The sequence below is a fragment of the Corvus brachyrhynchos genome, unplaced genomic scaffold (genome assembly GCF_000691975.1).
Source record: "Corvus brachyrhynchos isolate BGI_N302 unplaced genomic scaffold, ASM69197v1 scaffold83, whole genome shotgun sequence".
NCBI classification, from domain to species: domain Eukaryota; kingdom Metazoa; phylum Chordata; class Aves; order Passeriformes; family Corvidae; genus Corvus; species Corvus brachyrhynchos.
This window is the reverse complement of record NW_008238464.1, coordinates 12773296-12789199: the sequence shown is the minus strand read 5'-3', so window position 1 is coordinate 12789199 and position 15904 is coordinate 12773296. Positions and strand designations below refer to the sequence as shown.

The window sequence follows — 15904 nt, the reverse complement described above, 5'->3', positions numbered from 1 at the left end:
CCCTAACTCCCTTTTCCCAGATTTTATAACGACCTTCACAGACAATTAATTTCCAGGATCAAGCCATGGTTCTGTGATCTGTGGTCACCTCTACTACAAATTTGTGCATACTTGCCAGTGTTCCCCAATGAGGCAGAAGATTCTGCAGTTCATCTGAGAACCCTCATTAAACTGAAGTTTCTATGAAAGTCTCTTAGAGTTGGAGAGTTCACAAGTGATCTGTTCTTGCAAAAAATCCTGTGCACCACTGACTTAAGACATTTCCATATGAAGTATCCATTCTAAACATGGGATGAAGCTAAAACAGTGGAATTGCCCAAGCAGGAAAGCCTAAACTGCTCCCCCTGGTATGTACTCTGTAAGTGGTGAAAGACCCATTTATTTTACCGACCTCATAACACATTTTACCTTTCTACCATCTCATATTCACACTTTTATAATACTAAATAGACATGGACACATTTCCGGTACTTGCTTACACTGGGAACTTGAGAGTGATCGATTACTCAGCACATTAAATAAGCTGTGCAAAGACAACAAACTATGTCAGACCACACAGACCAACTGGCCTGGCCTGGAAAAACTCAGAGCACTGTCGACGGGCACCATGAGATGGCCAACACTGCAAAGCAAAGCAAAGCAAAGCAAAGCAAAGCAAAGCAAAGCAAAGCAAAGCAAAGCAAAGCAAAGCAAAGCAAAGCAAAGCAAAGCAAAGGAGTAGCTTTTGACATTAAAACTGCACACAAAAACTAACTCTACATTGAAATATACGGTTTATTTCCTCAAAGTCAAGCAATACCATTTGTCAGTAGGTACATGTTAAGTGTCAGGCAGGAAAACTGTACATTTTCACTCTGGGCTGCAGGATCCAGACAGCTGGAGAAGCGTTGTGGAGATCTTTCACTATACAAAGAGATCTAGAATTGAGAACAACAAAGGATGAAGAAACAGCCATCCCCAGGATGCCAAAGGCAAAACATTAGCACCAGATTTTTTTCAAAAAGCAACAGTACAGCTATTTACAGATTTACATATAACATTGGGAGGCCACCATCTTCATGTTTCCAGGGTGAGTGATTTTCAACAGTTTTGAAAAAGGAAAGGAGATAATAGTGTTTATGCAACTGGTCTGTGAAAAGGATAATAGATATAGCTTTCACAATATTGCTACCTTTTATCAGAGATCTAAATCAAAGTACTGTATACAAACACATTGTAATTATATTATTCACATTTCACATACACATTTCAGAGTAACCACAATATGTAAAATTATTAAAATGCCACAGATAAAACAATGCACACTTTTCTCCAAGCTAAAGACAAGCATAATTTATGTTTAGTTTTGGGTTTGTTATGGTTAAGGGATAAGTTTAAGGACAAAGGGACCACTTGCCCTAGGAACATAGCAGCAAATAACTGTGAGATGCCAGAGGACTACATTTCTGAACTAGGAGGGAAAAACTAAGGTCAGCTGTAGCTCTTGCAAAATGGTAGCTCCATTTGACCTCAATTGATACACATCATCATTTCAATTAAAATTTGGTCCAGGTATACCAAGTAGTGCACGATAAGGGTGTGTGCGGGGGCAACAGTCCTTTTAATGTTTGCATCTGTCTGTAAAGGAACAACAGCTTCCAGAGGTTCCCAGCTCGCAAGGAATTCACTGATCAGCGCCTCTCCAGTTCCTTCCCCCAAAAGAGAGGATTTGCAGAAGAAGGACAGAAACACTCTTGTGAATGCTGCCATACTGCAGGAGTAGCGGGAAGAATTCTTTGCTCTCTTTTCAACAGCTGACTATTTGTATTTTCAACCTGCTTAGCTACAGACTGGCATTCACATCAGCCCTGAAAATGGCTTCTGGTTGGGGAACCTATTTGTCTGAGGAGAGATAAATGTTTTCCTTACTATAATGGAAATGGCATATACACAGTCTTCCAAGACTTTCTTTGCCTGCAAAACTTTATCTTAACATAGAACTTGACACTTAAGACACTACAGAATTTCACTGTAGGTATCTAAGCAAGTCAGCATAACCCATTACTGCGCTGAAAACATGAGTTAGTACCTCTTTTTAGAGCTACTGGAAATTATCTAAGTCAATGGCAGTATAAGGAGAACACAAGCAGTGTTCTGGTACTGTGAACTAATATCCTCTCCTTTATCACTGTTCAATGGAAAAAACAAGCAAACAGCCCCACTTATGTTCACAGTTACAAAGCAAAGTTGCTCCAAGTAATGCACAGTACTTACATGGCAGAATTGTTTATATTACATTTGGTAGTTTGAGAAAGAGGAACGAACAGCATTATGTAGGTCAACTTCAGTAGAACTTAACTGGCTATATAAAACCATCACAATGTTGGGCAACCAGAAGAAAAACGGAAGCAGTGTCCTTAACCTACATTTATTTCAATGAAGTAGCGGGTTTGGGACAAGAAGAATAAAAACATGCATAAAAAAGCACAAAAAAAGCAAAGAAGCCTTCTAAATAATTTAGATGAAAAATGTTTTGAATAAAATCAGCACAGTACTTCCAGCCCATTTTTTAAATCAAGTACAACTTGGTAAAGAAAATCACTTGCATTGCCTTAAGAGGGTGTACAAATATGCTTGCAAAATAATTTAAGAAAAAATCTTCAGCAAGGTAGGCATTAGGTGATTTGCAAGCTGGTTAAGAAGCATTTAACTGAGACTAATTTTAAAGTTGTTTTCTGCAAGGGGAAAGTGCCATCCTATATACAATATTACAAAAAAAGTGTCTGATGCCACAGGATCAGAGTGACACTGCATTTCAGCAATCTGAATATATTAGCTATAAGATGCACGCTTCCCCTATTTAATGTGTCTTTAAAAAAACATAAAAACCCACTAAATTTGGAGCTTCTAAATGTGTTTGCATTCATGAATTGCTGTGGGGTTTCCCAGCAGACTGTGCGGCATCTGAACATAAAGGAAGTATACAACCTATTCTAAAAACCATTGTTTGCATGCACAACTGCCACAGACTTTGAACATACTGAGCAGAAAGGTTAAGAGTCTGTCCTCTTCTGTGGAACTTTCTGGAAGTTAAGCAATGAGGAACAGATGTAGAGTCCAGCAATAAAAATGTGTTCTAAAAACTTAAATACATCATTCCAAAAAAAATGAAAGAGAGCATTATTGCTGTTGTGAGAGCTATTTTTCTCTTGTGCACTTGTTTCTCTACCAGACACTCAGACAAGCCAATATACTCATTTGTATACTTGGAAACTCCTCTATCCCTTTCTTCTTTCCCATTTTTCCCATTTTAGTTGGACTCAGTGCCCTTATTTTAGCCGCTCAGGTTGGAGGCTGTCAGTCAGACACTTCAGCTGCTCCTCCCCCAGCTTGATCTTGTCCTCAAGCTCTCGCTGCTCAATGATGAGGCCCGACTTCATTTTCACAAAGTGCTCGTAGTCTGCTAAGTTCTCCTCGCTCAAGTAGTTCGCCAAGATGTCGAAGACAATGCGCTCTCGACGATCCAGGTTCTCCTTCAGTTCCTTTGCATCATCATGTTGCTGGGTCAGCAGCTTTTGCTTATCTACCAATGTCCGCTTAGGAGAGAAGAAAAGCAGTTATAAATTCACTGGGTACACTAGGATGGGACAACAGCTTCACTGTTTGAATCTCAAGTCTGTTTCATCTGCAGAGACCTTCCTGAATATTTAGAAAGGTGGAAAAAGAATGCTCCTTAAAATTTAGATTAATAAAATGGATTAGCAAGCTGATAAAAAATATGCACCATTACTTTCTACTGGCCTCAAAAGCATTACTTCAAAGACTCCTTTACTATTTAATAGTTCTTAATAGCTGTATACAATACAGTTGCCTTTGAAAAACAGTTCTTCAAATTAAGACTTGGCTCAGCAGTGTCTTACATCTTTCATACACAGCACTGGCACAGCTGTGGTTACAGAAACCAGAAACAGACCAATTAATGGAGCAATTTGTTCTTATACAGCTCCTGACACTGTGTATTTAGCAATTCTGCTGCATCTACAAGCCTTCCCTATGAGATGTGAAGTCCTGTAGTCTTCAGACATGAACAAGAGTCAAAGCTGAGGCAAGACAACAGAAGGGCAAAAGGGAAGCAAAACCAAAAAAGCATTATTCTCCAAAAAGGGCTGTAAACTTTCTGCTTTGTGCCTTCACAAGAGACAAAATAGGAAAAAGGGAGGTTGAATGGAGGAACACACAAAGGAAGAGGACAGCAGAGGAGAGCAGCTGTATTCCTCTCCCCCAGCATCACCTGTCTACACAGCCAACAGCCCCACCTGAACCATGGGGCTACACTCCTTTGGCAGTACACAAACAGGAGCATCATCAATCCAACCTATTGCACATGTCTGCCTACAAGTGATTGTCTTTTTCCAGTGACAGAGTATGGCTGGCTTACTCTGACATCAAGAATTCTGTACAGATGTCTGAACTTAATTAAAAAGTACCCCTAAGAGGTACCAATCCATAACTTCCAGCCTTGCTTCAGAGATGAATTTTCTTTGAGAAGATAAACCCCAGTCTGTTCTAATAAATGTGCCCATCTTTTTAATTTGCACCTTCTTTTAAATTACAAATGCTATTTAATAAGCCTGAAGGATTTACAGAGAAGTGTTTTTGTAGAGTATAAAACAGTCTTTTCAAGATGGAAGATGAGACAAAGGGGACTACAGACCAGTGAGCTTTAGTAAACCTACCTGTCAGAGTTGTACATGCATCCTGTGCTGACTCTCTTTCTACAGACAGCCCAAAGCTCAAGAGTGAAATGTTTTCAGATTTGTACTCTCAATGTACTTGAAATACACAGCCTAGATTAACTCAGGAGTCAAGACAGCTATGAAAGACAAGTCACAGAAATCACATACTATTAGAAAAACAGTTTAATCTTCCTTTGAACTTATGCCAGGGGAAAAAAAAAAAATCCCACTGCAAGCTGCAAGCAGAATTATCTACTGCAAAGAGATGGAACTAACAATTCTCCTGAACTCACAACGACAACTAGCAGACAGCCCCAGACTCAGGAGTGTGGCTGGGCTGCTCCCAGGGCAGCCTTGCAGGTGTGTGTATGCTGAGCAGCAGCAGAACTAGCCAGAATTTGATGAATGCAAGAGGACATGGCCACAAAGGGCAAGCAATGCTAAGACACTGGCCTTGCTGTGTAAGAGGAAGGCGGCTGGTAGCCCTTCAGGTGAAGGCCCTTTCAAAGCTGAACTTGAAATATCTGATACTGTTCCCTGTGGCAAAAGAAGACCTATAGCAGAGTATCTGATAGTCAAAATATTAACTCAGCAGTCATTATTTGAATGCTTTTATTTAGAAAGTCTGGTAAACTGTTTCAAGTTCCTAGAAAGTGGAAAGCTATCAGAGCAATGTCTATTAGACAACATCAGCATGGGAAAAAAAAAAAATCGGTGATCACTGGGAATATGCTCCCCAACAACAGAAGTAAAATCCCGTTTGTTTCTATGGTACATTAGTGGTTCACCACATGTTATCATTTGACCTACAAAATACTAAAGGACAACAAAAAAAGCCACAAGCACCAGTCTAAATTCAACACTTCTAGATAGGTTTCATAGAATCATTTGGGTTGGAAGGCACCTTAAAGATCATGTAGTTCCAAACCCCTCTCACCAGACCAGGTTGCTCAAAGTCCAATCCAAGCTGGTCTTGAATATTTCCAGGAAGGAGGGTGACACTGATCATGCTGTAATCAAACCTCTCCTGATGGAAGAGAGTTTTTAAAGTCCTTGCTAGGAGTTCCAGAGACAAATGGGACTCTCAGCCTTCACTGCTTCTTGATCATTGTTTATGAAGTCTTATCAGAGAAAGAGTCACTAGCGTGACCCAGACATGGCACAGAGCAGAGAATGCAGGAGAAAGCCGAATTATCAAGATTACATGACCTTTTTAAAGGTAAATTAACCAATGGTTACTAAAAATGTACATTATTTTTACTTTTCTACCAATTATTTAGTAACACAGCCAGGAACTGTGGAATTCTTTGTCCAATCATCCCAAACTACTTTTACTGCAGAATATGGAGTAGTAGTAGAAGAAGGAGGTTTGGAGAACAACAATAATCCTCCATTTTGATGTTTTTTGCTTTTATCTATTTACTACATTAACAAACCCAAAATCCCTAAATTTTTCACCCTGTGACAATCTTACATAGTAGTCTATCACCTAATTTACACTAGTGTAGTTTCTAGTTCTTCTCTAAGAGTAGCAGTCTTTTCCAAGGATGGAGGTCAAAACAGTGTTGTTCAGGGGGGTAAAATTCCTCAAAACAGGCAGAAAAACATTCTCTGCACTCTGGGTTCCCACAGAGGGCAGGTCTACAACCTCTCTGGGCAACCTGTTCCAGTGCCTCACCACCCTCAGGGAAGAATTTCTTCCTAGTATCTTATCTAAACCTGTCCTCCTTCACCTGAAGGCCATTCCCTCTTGTCCTATCACTACATGCCCTTGTAAAAACTCCCTCTCCAGCCCTCTTGTAAGCCCCCTTTAGTTACTGGCAGGTTGCTCTAAGAGCTCCCTGGTACCCTCTTCTCCAGGCTGAGTAGCCCCAACTCTCTGCCTGTCTTCATAGGAGCCATGCTCAGGCCTCTGATCAACTGAGTGGCCTTACTCTGGAAGTGTTCCAACAGGTCCATGTCCTTCTTGAGTTTTGTCCCCCAGAGCTGGATGCAGCACTGCTGGTGGGGTCTCCCAGGAGCAGAGGGGCAGAATCCCTCCCTTGACCTGCTGGCCACGCTGCTTTTGATGCAGCCCAGGACACGTTTGGCTCTCTGGGCTCCAAGTCCACATTGCTGAGTCATGTTGAGCTTTTCATCCACCAACACCCCCAAGTCTTTCCCTCCAGGGCTTGTCTCAGTCCTGATGGATCTCTCCTGATGTTACTATGGCAAGACTGGTGTCAGTGCATGTGAAGATGAATGGGAATTAGAATATGTTAGGGATTTGGATTTCTGTCAGTATAAATTTGACATCAGAGCACACAGAATTTCTGACTGTCCTTACTACACCACCTCCTCACCATCTTCCTTTTCCACACCCAGCCAGCAAGCTATTTCTATCACAGCTCTCAAGCTGTGTTTCCTGTGTGCATACATCATCTGGTAGTTCCTTCCCCATTAGGCAACTGCAACCACACTTAGAAAAAAGTCTAATGAGGGATTAAATTTCTCTTAGAGTCAAAAGCTTTGATCTGCCCTTTAATAAGCTGTCAAATACTTTCCCCCTCAGAGAGAGGTCTGAACAGCCATTAATCAAGTATGTTAGGGCCAAACAGCAAAAGCACAGCTTCAGATCAGTCCCAGCACTTACTGGTTCTTGTGTGTGAAACAGTGCAACATGCTGAAGAAACAACACGAAGCCACAGCCCATGGAAAAAATTCTGTTACAACACTTAGGTGGACTGCTGGCATTTCAGTCCACAGCTCCAAGCCAAAAATCCTACTTCACATTCATTTAACCGTAGAAGTTAAACTCACTTAATACACACCCCCCCCTCCACACTCTCTATTTATTTTAGCCTAAGTTTCACACATACCTACATCTCTACTTTGGTGCATATCTGCATTGCTATGTATCTCCTTTCCAGGTAAGGCCTGATGGGATTTCAAGTTAAACAAATTTCTGCAAGCAGGTTAAGAGCACCTTGAATGCTCCTGCTCCTGAAATTTTCACTTCTGCTGGGAGTCCTCCACATCACTACCAGGCTATTCTGCTTGGGTAAAACATGTTTTCTACTGAAAAATTCTTTTTGCAATGCTTCCCCTTGTCCCCCCCCCACCACTTTCTTTTAAAGGCTTGTCCTTCTGTTGTTTCTTGCTCTTGTTCCTCGCTAGGCATTGTGGAAGGAAGCTGTAGTAGATGAGAAGCATTTTCTTTCTAACAACCTTATAGATTTGCATCAAGATCCTTGTTGAGTATAAAGAAGTCTGCAAGCTTTCTGCATTACAGCATGAACACTCCTTTTCCCATCTTGAATTGTTACAATATTTTTGTATGCCTCCTTTTTATGCTCTTATCAGTAGATTCCCTCTTTCTTTAAACTTTTGCCAAGAAGCCTGTTTTCCAGTATGTTGCACCCCAAACCCACTTTTTCTCAGCAAGCCACTTGTAGTTCCAGTATTCCAAGAAAAGAAGGCACGGAGAAACGTTTTAAGAAATCTTAAAAAAACAGCCGTATGAGATGTATCCACTCACTATCCCTCATGTTAAGCACTGCAATTGAGATAAACAAAACCAAGCAAAACCCCCCCCCAGGAGCTTCCCTAAATGTTGGGGTATTATTGTTGGCCCTTCTCACCCGTTCTTCTGGAGAGGTGTTGTCATCCAGGTTGTTGAGGGCGTTTTCCACCCGGGCCAGACGGCCGGACAGGGACAGCAGGAGGTTGACCACTTTGTCAAGGTCGCCAATAAACATCTTGAATTTGTCAAACTCATTTGGTTTGCAGACTTCTTTCACAATGGCCTCTACCTCCTCCCCCAGGATATTGTTTGCTTGGATATCTTCCAGAAGTGTCTCCCGTGCTTCTCTCAGCACCTGCAGCTTCCTACTAATGCTGTCAATAAGTTCTTGCTGCGTAAAATAAAGGAGATAAGAATTTATTAGCATTTTTCCCTACTTCTGAAAGTCATGTCAGCTAGCACTTTAATACATTTCAAACTTCCATGAGGCTTTGACAATGAGTGCATTACAAATAAATACATGTCTGTGTCTAAAGTCAATACCTCTGCATTCAAAGGTTCAGGACATAGCTGTACAATGCTCAGCTTGAGACCTGTGTTAAAGCAAATTACCTTTGGGGAAAAAGACGAAGGCTTTTCACTGCACCAACAAGCATCCCTGCTTCTTCTTTGAGCAGCTTCAAAGCCTGCTGTGAGCAGCAGAAAGTACAGCACACGCCTGTGTCTCTAAATACCAGGTCCATGACACCTTGCTGAAGAGCTGCACTTAGGAAGATACACAGTACCAAAAAAACAATCCTGTATTTTCCACACGATGCAGTTAAAACTAGGGCACTGTCAAGCTTTCTTTTCCTTTCTGCATGATATTAGCATTCCTCCAATAGCAGTCCTTCCACGCTCAGAAAATCTTAGCATTAACAGTGCCTTATAACATTTCTGTAGGGTAGTCATAATCCCTATGGCACAGAGCAGGGAATAAAATCTACTGTACTGTACAAAGCAGCTCTGTGCAAAGCTGTGCGAAGTGGCTCTGCCAAAGGACCAAAGAAACATGTCACTGTCTCAGGCCAGGCGAATACACAACCTCACTTGAAGTTTGGGGGGCTTCTGTACTATAGCCCCCACTGCCTGAGGTGCACATGCACTGCCTTAGAAAAGCACGTCAGGTGCAGAACCAACAGAAACCAGACCAAGGATCCAGATCTCCTTTGATCACCTGTGGTCCCTCTGTGCTACTCCCCTGCATTTGGGCAAGAGGTCTTGTTTCTTACATGCCCATAAGCTTTCACTGGTGCACAAGGGGTGGAAGTTAGTTCAGCTAGTTGTCAACTCTGAGATGAATCACACCCTAAAAATGCCTCATTCATTTAAATGTAGATGCCTATTTAGCATTCAGCTAATTTCAGGTAAGAAAATTTTCCAAAGCATTCTCTAAACACACACCTCAGTGCAAATTCTGAATGAAAATTACATCCTTTAAAATAATCATTCTTTCACAGTACCCCTAGCTTTTTTTTTTTTTTTTTAATTACTCATGACATTCTTTAGGAACTCTGCTTTCTAAATGCAAATCTGATTACAAGCCTTCATGATTACTGAGAAACATTACTGATAGCAGCTGCTGCTCAGAGAGGCCACTGAACAGTCATTGCCAATTTATTTTGGGAACAAAAACCAATACAAAACAAAGTCTGCCATCTTAACAGAAAGCAGCTACACCCTGAAAATGTAACAGCCTTTTTGAAAGTAGCAATTCAACCCATGGATTATCCATACTGGTTTTTTCCTTTTTGATTTAATGTACTCAGTCCAGGTTAATCTGGATCCGGGCTATCTGTTAGCCTGGGTGCCCAAAAGATTAAGGTAGTAAGCAGTTCTACAGATGCCTGCTTTACTGACTGATTAATCTGCAGGATTTGACTTTTTCCCCCTTCTCTCAATGCAAATGCAGTTTGATTTGGATTATGTAGGTCACAGTGCTACACTCCCATTTCCCTCAGATGACATGCACTATGCTGCTGTTTCATCATTCAAAACACAGCAGGATACTGTGGTGCTCTATGTTATTATATCAAGTTTTTTCACTTCTGCATCTGTGCTACAACTTTCTTTAATTAAAAAAAAAGCCACAAGGCTGCTCAGCATTTACTGATCTGGTCTGCCAGTCCAGATCAGTGCTCTCAGTTTCTTTCTTTAAAAAAAGAAAGAAGCCATTTTCCCAGTAACATCCTCATCCTGTTTAATAACATCCCAAGCATCTGAAGCTTACCCCTAAAGCAACAATTTTTCAGGTGCGAAGGCCATAAATACTCTCTAAGACGGTCATATCTATTAAGAATTGGATTATGATCACTGATTGCTTCCTACCCAGATGAAGCAGCTTCTGCATGCAACAACTGCAAACTCACTACATGCTTTTGCAGAAAACCTGTATGATGTTCAATATCTACTGAGCCAGAAGAGCTGCAGTCTACATCTTGAAACTGCCAGATGAATAATTTATAGCTGTGAATTCTGTACCAGTACGCAAGAAAACAATAAAGTCATTCTTGCTGATCTGACTAGCAACACAAAGTGGTTCAGCAGAGCACTGCTCAGGTGGCTCACTGCTTGGCATGCTTTTACATAGATTATACTCTGCTTTCAGCTCACCACCCCACTCCTAAGGAATTCAAGCCTCAAACTAGAAAAAAACTGGCATACATGAACTATTTTTACATTCTTCAGGAGTTGCTGAAATTTTCCCAAGGGCAAAGGTGAAACTTCCTACACAGCCACACATGGATTTTCCTTGCTACAAAAGACACTTTTATAGCATCTTCAACATCTAATCAGTATTTCATAATTGTGGTAAACCTACATTAAACTCAGTACATAGGACACACACATTCCATTCAAAAAAAAAAAAAAAAAAAAAAAAAAAAAAAAAAAAAAAAAAAAAAAAAAAAAAAAAAAAAAAAAAAAAAAAAAAAAAAAAAAAAAAAAAAAAAAAAAAAAAAAAAAAAAGCACCACACATTTCTGGTTTGCAGAGCAGAGAATGACAAATACAGCAATTATTCCACAGTGGACTGCAATTAAGAAATCTCAGAACTACCTACCAGTTTCCAGGAACCAAGAAACAGGTTCTGGGCATATGGCCCCTCTAAAATTAGTGAAGTCAGAAAGTGTGCCATTAAAATGTTCAGGTCCGTAACAATCCCTTATTAAACTGTTGCCAAATATGAGAAGCTGGGCCAAGCTGTATCTTCTGTCCATTTAATAAAGATGCCTTGACCCAGTTACAATGAGTTTTATATGTTTTCTGACAAGATCCATGATGAAAGCTCATTGAACTGAGTGCTCCATCCTACCCCAGGTGGAAGAACAGGGAGAGAAGCAAGCAGCATGGTGTGTGTGCTACAACATGTACACTTAGAGGAGAAGATGGGAGGAGTTCTGCTAACAGCTCTTTATGAAAACCTTTCCATCTCATATGATTAGTGGTATATACTGAAGCTGGGGGGATGGATGGAGAAGTATGAAAAGGGTGAACATGATTTTCTGTTTTGGTGTTCTTGCTTAAAAAAGTTTTAGTATTTAGTTTGTTGGGCAAACGAAGGTTTAATTTTACCTCCCTCCTACTCTGTAATTAATGAGAATGAAACTAAATCTAGCAAAAATCATGAACGTGACAGTCATGTGTGGCACCAGATAAAACCAAATTACTTAAAACGAAGTGAAATCCTTAATTTGTCTAAGTAGTACAGCTGTTGGATTCAGCAGCTGTCTAGCAAGAGGGTGAGGGAAGGTCTCCTGCTGCAGCCACACCATGCCCCTGGCAGTGCACAGCACACTGAACCGTGCGATGCAGAGGCAGCAGAGGGAGGCTGAAACAACACAGAGGTAACAGAAAACACAACAGCCCCCTCAAATGCAGTGCCAGCCACGTGTGCACTGAACCAGAGGTGGAAATCTCTCATTCTTAGCAACTAAATGTATTCCTAATAGTTAAAAGTCATTTCTTTGGGACTGGATTATCAAGTACACCCTAGCAGCTGATTTTTAAGCAGAGAGCTGACTTGGACAGCAAAGGTTTGCACACCACTGCATTACTGGCTTAGGTAAACAGAGCTAAACTACATCACTTTACTTGATCAAACAGAAATTTCCTGCAGCTTATGTGTACTGGGAACAAGGATTAAAATATTTTATGCCAAATCACTAATGAGATGAATGCAATGATTTTACTGTAGGACAACACTTTCTCCATCCACACAAATGTCAGATCATCATTGTAGTATCTAGGGAATTATGGTGACCTTTGATCAGAAATAAAACACCAAAGGATGGGGATGAATAAGAAGACTGCTTCCCTCCCTTGTGATGAGTAACTTCTACTGAATGCACCAAGCTAATTAGTTATCTCCCACAATCATTATTAATTTGGGAAGCAGGAGAAATAGTTTGCTGCTCATGGAAACAACGGGGGAGGAAAATAAAAAAGAAAGAAGAAGGTATTTGTATGTTCCTTCTCTCTCAAGACAAACCCAAATTCTGGACCTAAATTTCAAAAATTTGGAGCAACTAAAACCACCACCAGCTTCAGTGGGATACATGAGAACTGCTTTTTCTTTGTACAGAGTGAGAAATATAGAAGAACTTCAAATAGAAAATGGTATTCTAAAATAACCTCCCCAAAACTACTCCCCTTGCGACTTTCCAAAACATGCAACAAGTTGCAAGCAGCACCTAATATCAAGTTCCTAAATTCACAGGTGTACACTTAACTCATCCCCAAAAACAAACAAAAAAACCCCCCAGAACCAAAAGAGGCTGATTTTTCCAACTGATCCTGTACATCTAGAAGGCCTTTTATTGAGGGGTGTTTAGTCAAACAAATTCACAGTTAATGTAATGAACACAACTCAGAGCCTCCCATTACACTTTTAGAAACGTCTTTTACCTTCTTCTCTGACAAGTCATGATCCAGCTCATCTTCAGAATCATCCTCACTCTGCTGCTGTTGCTGCTGCTCCTGCATGTCCTTCATTTTAATCAGCAGCTCTGCCTTTGGTGCAGATGTGCTGTAGTAAGTAGAATTGGTTGTCAGGGAGATGGCAGATGGTGCACTCTGCTCCTCTTTCCTGGGAAAAAGTCAAAACTTTCATTAACTGCCTTGTCAGACTAATTAATGAAAAGAAAGGAGAAGCTTTTAGAGCCATCATTTCACAAGCAAGCAGGGGTTTCAAGAGAAAACCATTACCTATGTAAATAGGATAAATAAACACTGTCTTTGAAGAAAATTTGTATGAATTCAGTACATGCTCAGCAAAAACTAAAACTGAAATCATGCAGGAGACCTTTCACCATTACAAGAAGTGAAATGGATCAAAGATATCTCATCTGGAAACAAAATGGAAAGTTACATTTTACAAAGTAGTGCAAAAAATCTGTGTCATAGACAGCATCCTTTTGGACTGGGATAGTACAATGTAAGTATTCAACTTTTTCATTTGGGAATCATAAACTTCTTGAGAAGGATACAACTTATCAGATAATTTGTATCAAGAAAACAAAAAACCACAGAACATCAACGCGGATGGAATTCAATTATTTTCTTTCTTTGATCTCATTCACTTCTAGGAAATGCCTCATGCCCATTTCAAGTTGGCTTCGTAAATTTTCATCACATAAAAAAGGTGAGAATATTGTTCCTTCTCCATCCAGTTACTAGACTGGATGATCTTGGTAAGATATGTAATCACTATAAAATGGCAAAAGTTAATTATTTCTTAAGTTGTCAAAAACTAGCTTTCAACCATGTCTTGGAAATTTTTCATATTGTACAACACTTTCCTGGTTTCTGTCATTAATGGTATCATTAGTAGTATATGCTTAACTACTATTCTATCGTAAAAGGCTTAGAAAAGACCCTCAACAGAAGGAAGATCCTGACATCCAGCCCCCATGGACTACTGACACGCTCTGGATAAAAGGACATACTGGCTTACAGAAAGTAATACTCACTTCTCTTCTGAAATTTTTGGAGAGGGAACTTTTGGAAGAAGCTTCCTGCGCTGCTGAGCTTCTTCTAAGAGATGTTCATCTTTAGGGAATATACCAACCATCAGATCCATTGTTGTTTTTATTTTCACATTAGGATCTAGTATGTCTGCTAGAGATTTATCTCTTCCCACAATCTCTCTGGCGAGTTCTTCTGACTTCCAGTCTTCAAAGGTCTTTTCTTTGGCCTTTATGTAGCTGGATGCTTGCGTGGCAGCACTGCTGTCCTTCAAGTTGCTCCCAGGTTCTTCAGCTGGTTGAGGCTCAACTGGTTTGGTTCTGGCTTCTGGCTCTGGCTCTACACCTTGCCTGGTGTAAGCACAGAATCGTGAATAGGACTGCTCTGAAGTGCTGAGTGTTTTAATCTGGTCCTTTTCCAAACCACTAGGTAAAGCAGGAGGCTCCATAGTACTGACAAGGCTTTGCCGACTCTCCTTCTCCGCGCTGCTCTCAGAATGAACTATCTTGATGGGAACCATTTTCACTGTAGTATTGTTGTCTATTACCCTTTCAATTCTGGAAAATAAACAAAATTCATCCTTAGAAATGGAAGAACCTTAAATCTCAATTCATATCCTCAAATCAGAAGGGAAGCCCAAATACACAAAAATATAGGTAAGAGAGTGAGGTAATGGAATATTCCTAGCATTGCATCTCAAACCCTAAATCTACACGTTTTCTTTTCTGCCTACAAATTTAAAATAGTAATATTAGTTCATTTGTATGGTATCCTAACATCAGCCTTGTACAGTTCTCATGATACAGGGCTTCTGTTTGTTTCCATGAACATGAGGCTCCAATCTCAGCAGCCAGGCCCCAGATTTCAGACAGTGCTGCCGAACCGCCTGTTACCCCTTTGTTGCCACAGCTATAGAGGAAAACGCGCCCTCAGCTCAACCTCACTGCCTCACACAGATCCAACAGTGGCCTCGGCTTTTGGCCTGACAGGCAGCTGAGCTGCCTGGGGAGTCTGTCATACCCTCACATCAATTCTCAGCTCTTCCAAGAGAAGAGACAACAGACCAGATGGGAGCATCCCACAGGCTATGTTATTGCTGAGCTACAAGAATAACAAATAATCACACATTGAAAACCTGGAAATCATTCAAAACCTAATTAATTACATGGTTAAAAAAAACCCAACTTTTTTTATAAAATTTCACATATGACACAGAAGCTTAATAAATAGATCCTACCAGAGTGTCCTAGTTTTCCACTTAAAGAAGAGAAACCAGTCATTGAAGAGGACAGCATACAATTCTGGATATTCTTTTTAAGAGAAGTTTGTAGTAGAAGTTCTGTACTGCATAGCACAAATGGCCACGTTAGCCATTCAGTAAGGAAAGCTATTTAAAGAGGAGGCTAACTTCGATTTTTAAATTGGACAATAACATGTTAAATAACATTACAAAAACATCTGTACTGTATGTAAACCATATAAGAAACTGAAGTCTAGTTTAGTCTGAGTTTGCAAAAAGTTTAAAATTATTGTCATAATGTGGGTTTGGAAGCTCTACAGCAAGGAAAGGAACATTGCCTACTAGCTAAAATATCTGGTTTCCTCTGGCTGGGTAGCTTGCTGCCTCTTTCAGATAAGTGACCAAGACATACTACAGCTCTTTTCCTCTAAGTGTGGGTGTGTCA

At 40.4% G+C, this 15904-nt stretch overlaps 1 protein-coding gene across 6 annotated transcripts in view; it reads right to left on the bottom strand.

Moving 5' to 3' along the window:
• Window positions 1–754: 754 nt before the first annotated feature.
• The window catches only part of SHROOM2 (shroom family member 2), an 80499-nt gene continuing 65349 nt past the window's right edge, over window positions 755–15904 (bottom strand). For all 6 annotated transcript variants that reach the window (XM_017737039.1, XM_017737040.1, XM_017737041.1 and 3 more), the window contains 4 exons: window positions 14225–14776; window positions 13161–13341; window positions 8336–8608; window positions 755–3575 (listed from right to left, as the gene is read on the bottom strand). In XM_017737039.1, coding sequence (XP_017592528.1) covers window positions 3309–3575; window positions 8336–8608; window positions 13161–13341; window positions 14225–14776 — 1273 coding nt within the window. In that variant the 3' untranslated portion in view covers window positions 755–3308. The remainder of the gene's footprint in view (window positions 3576–8335; window positions 8609–13160; window positions 13342–14224; window positions 14777–15904) is intronic.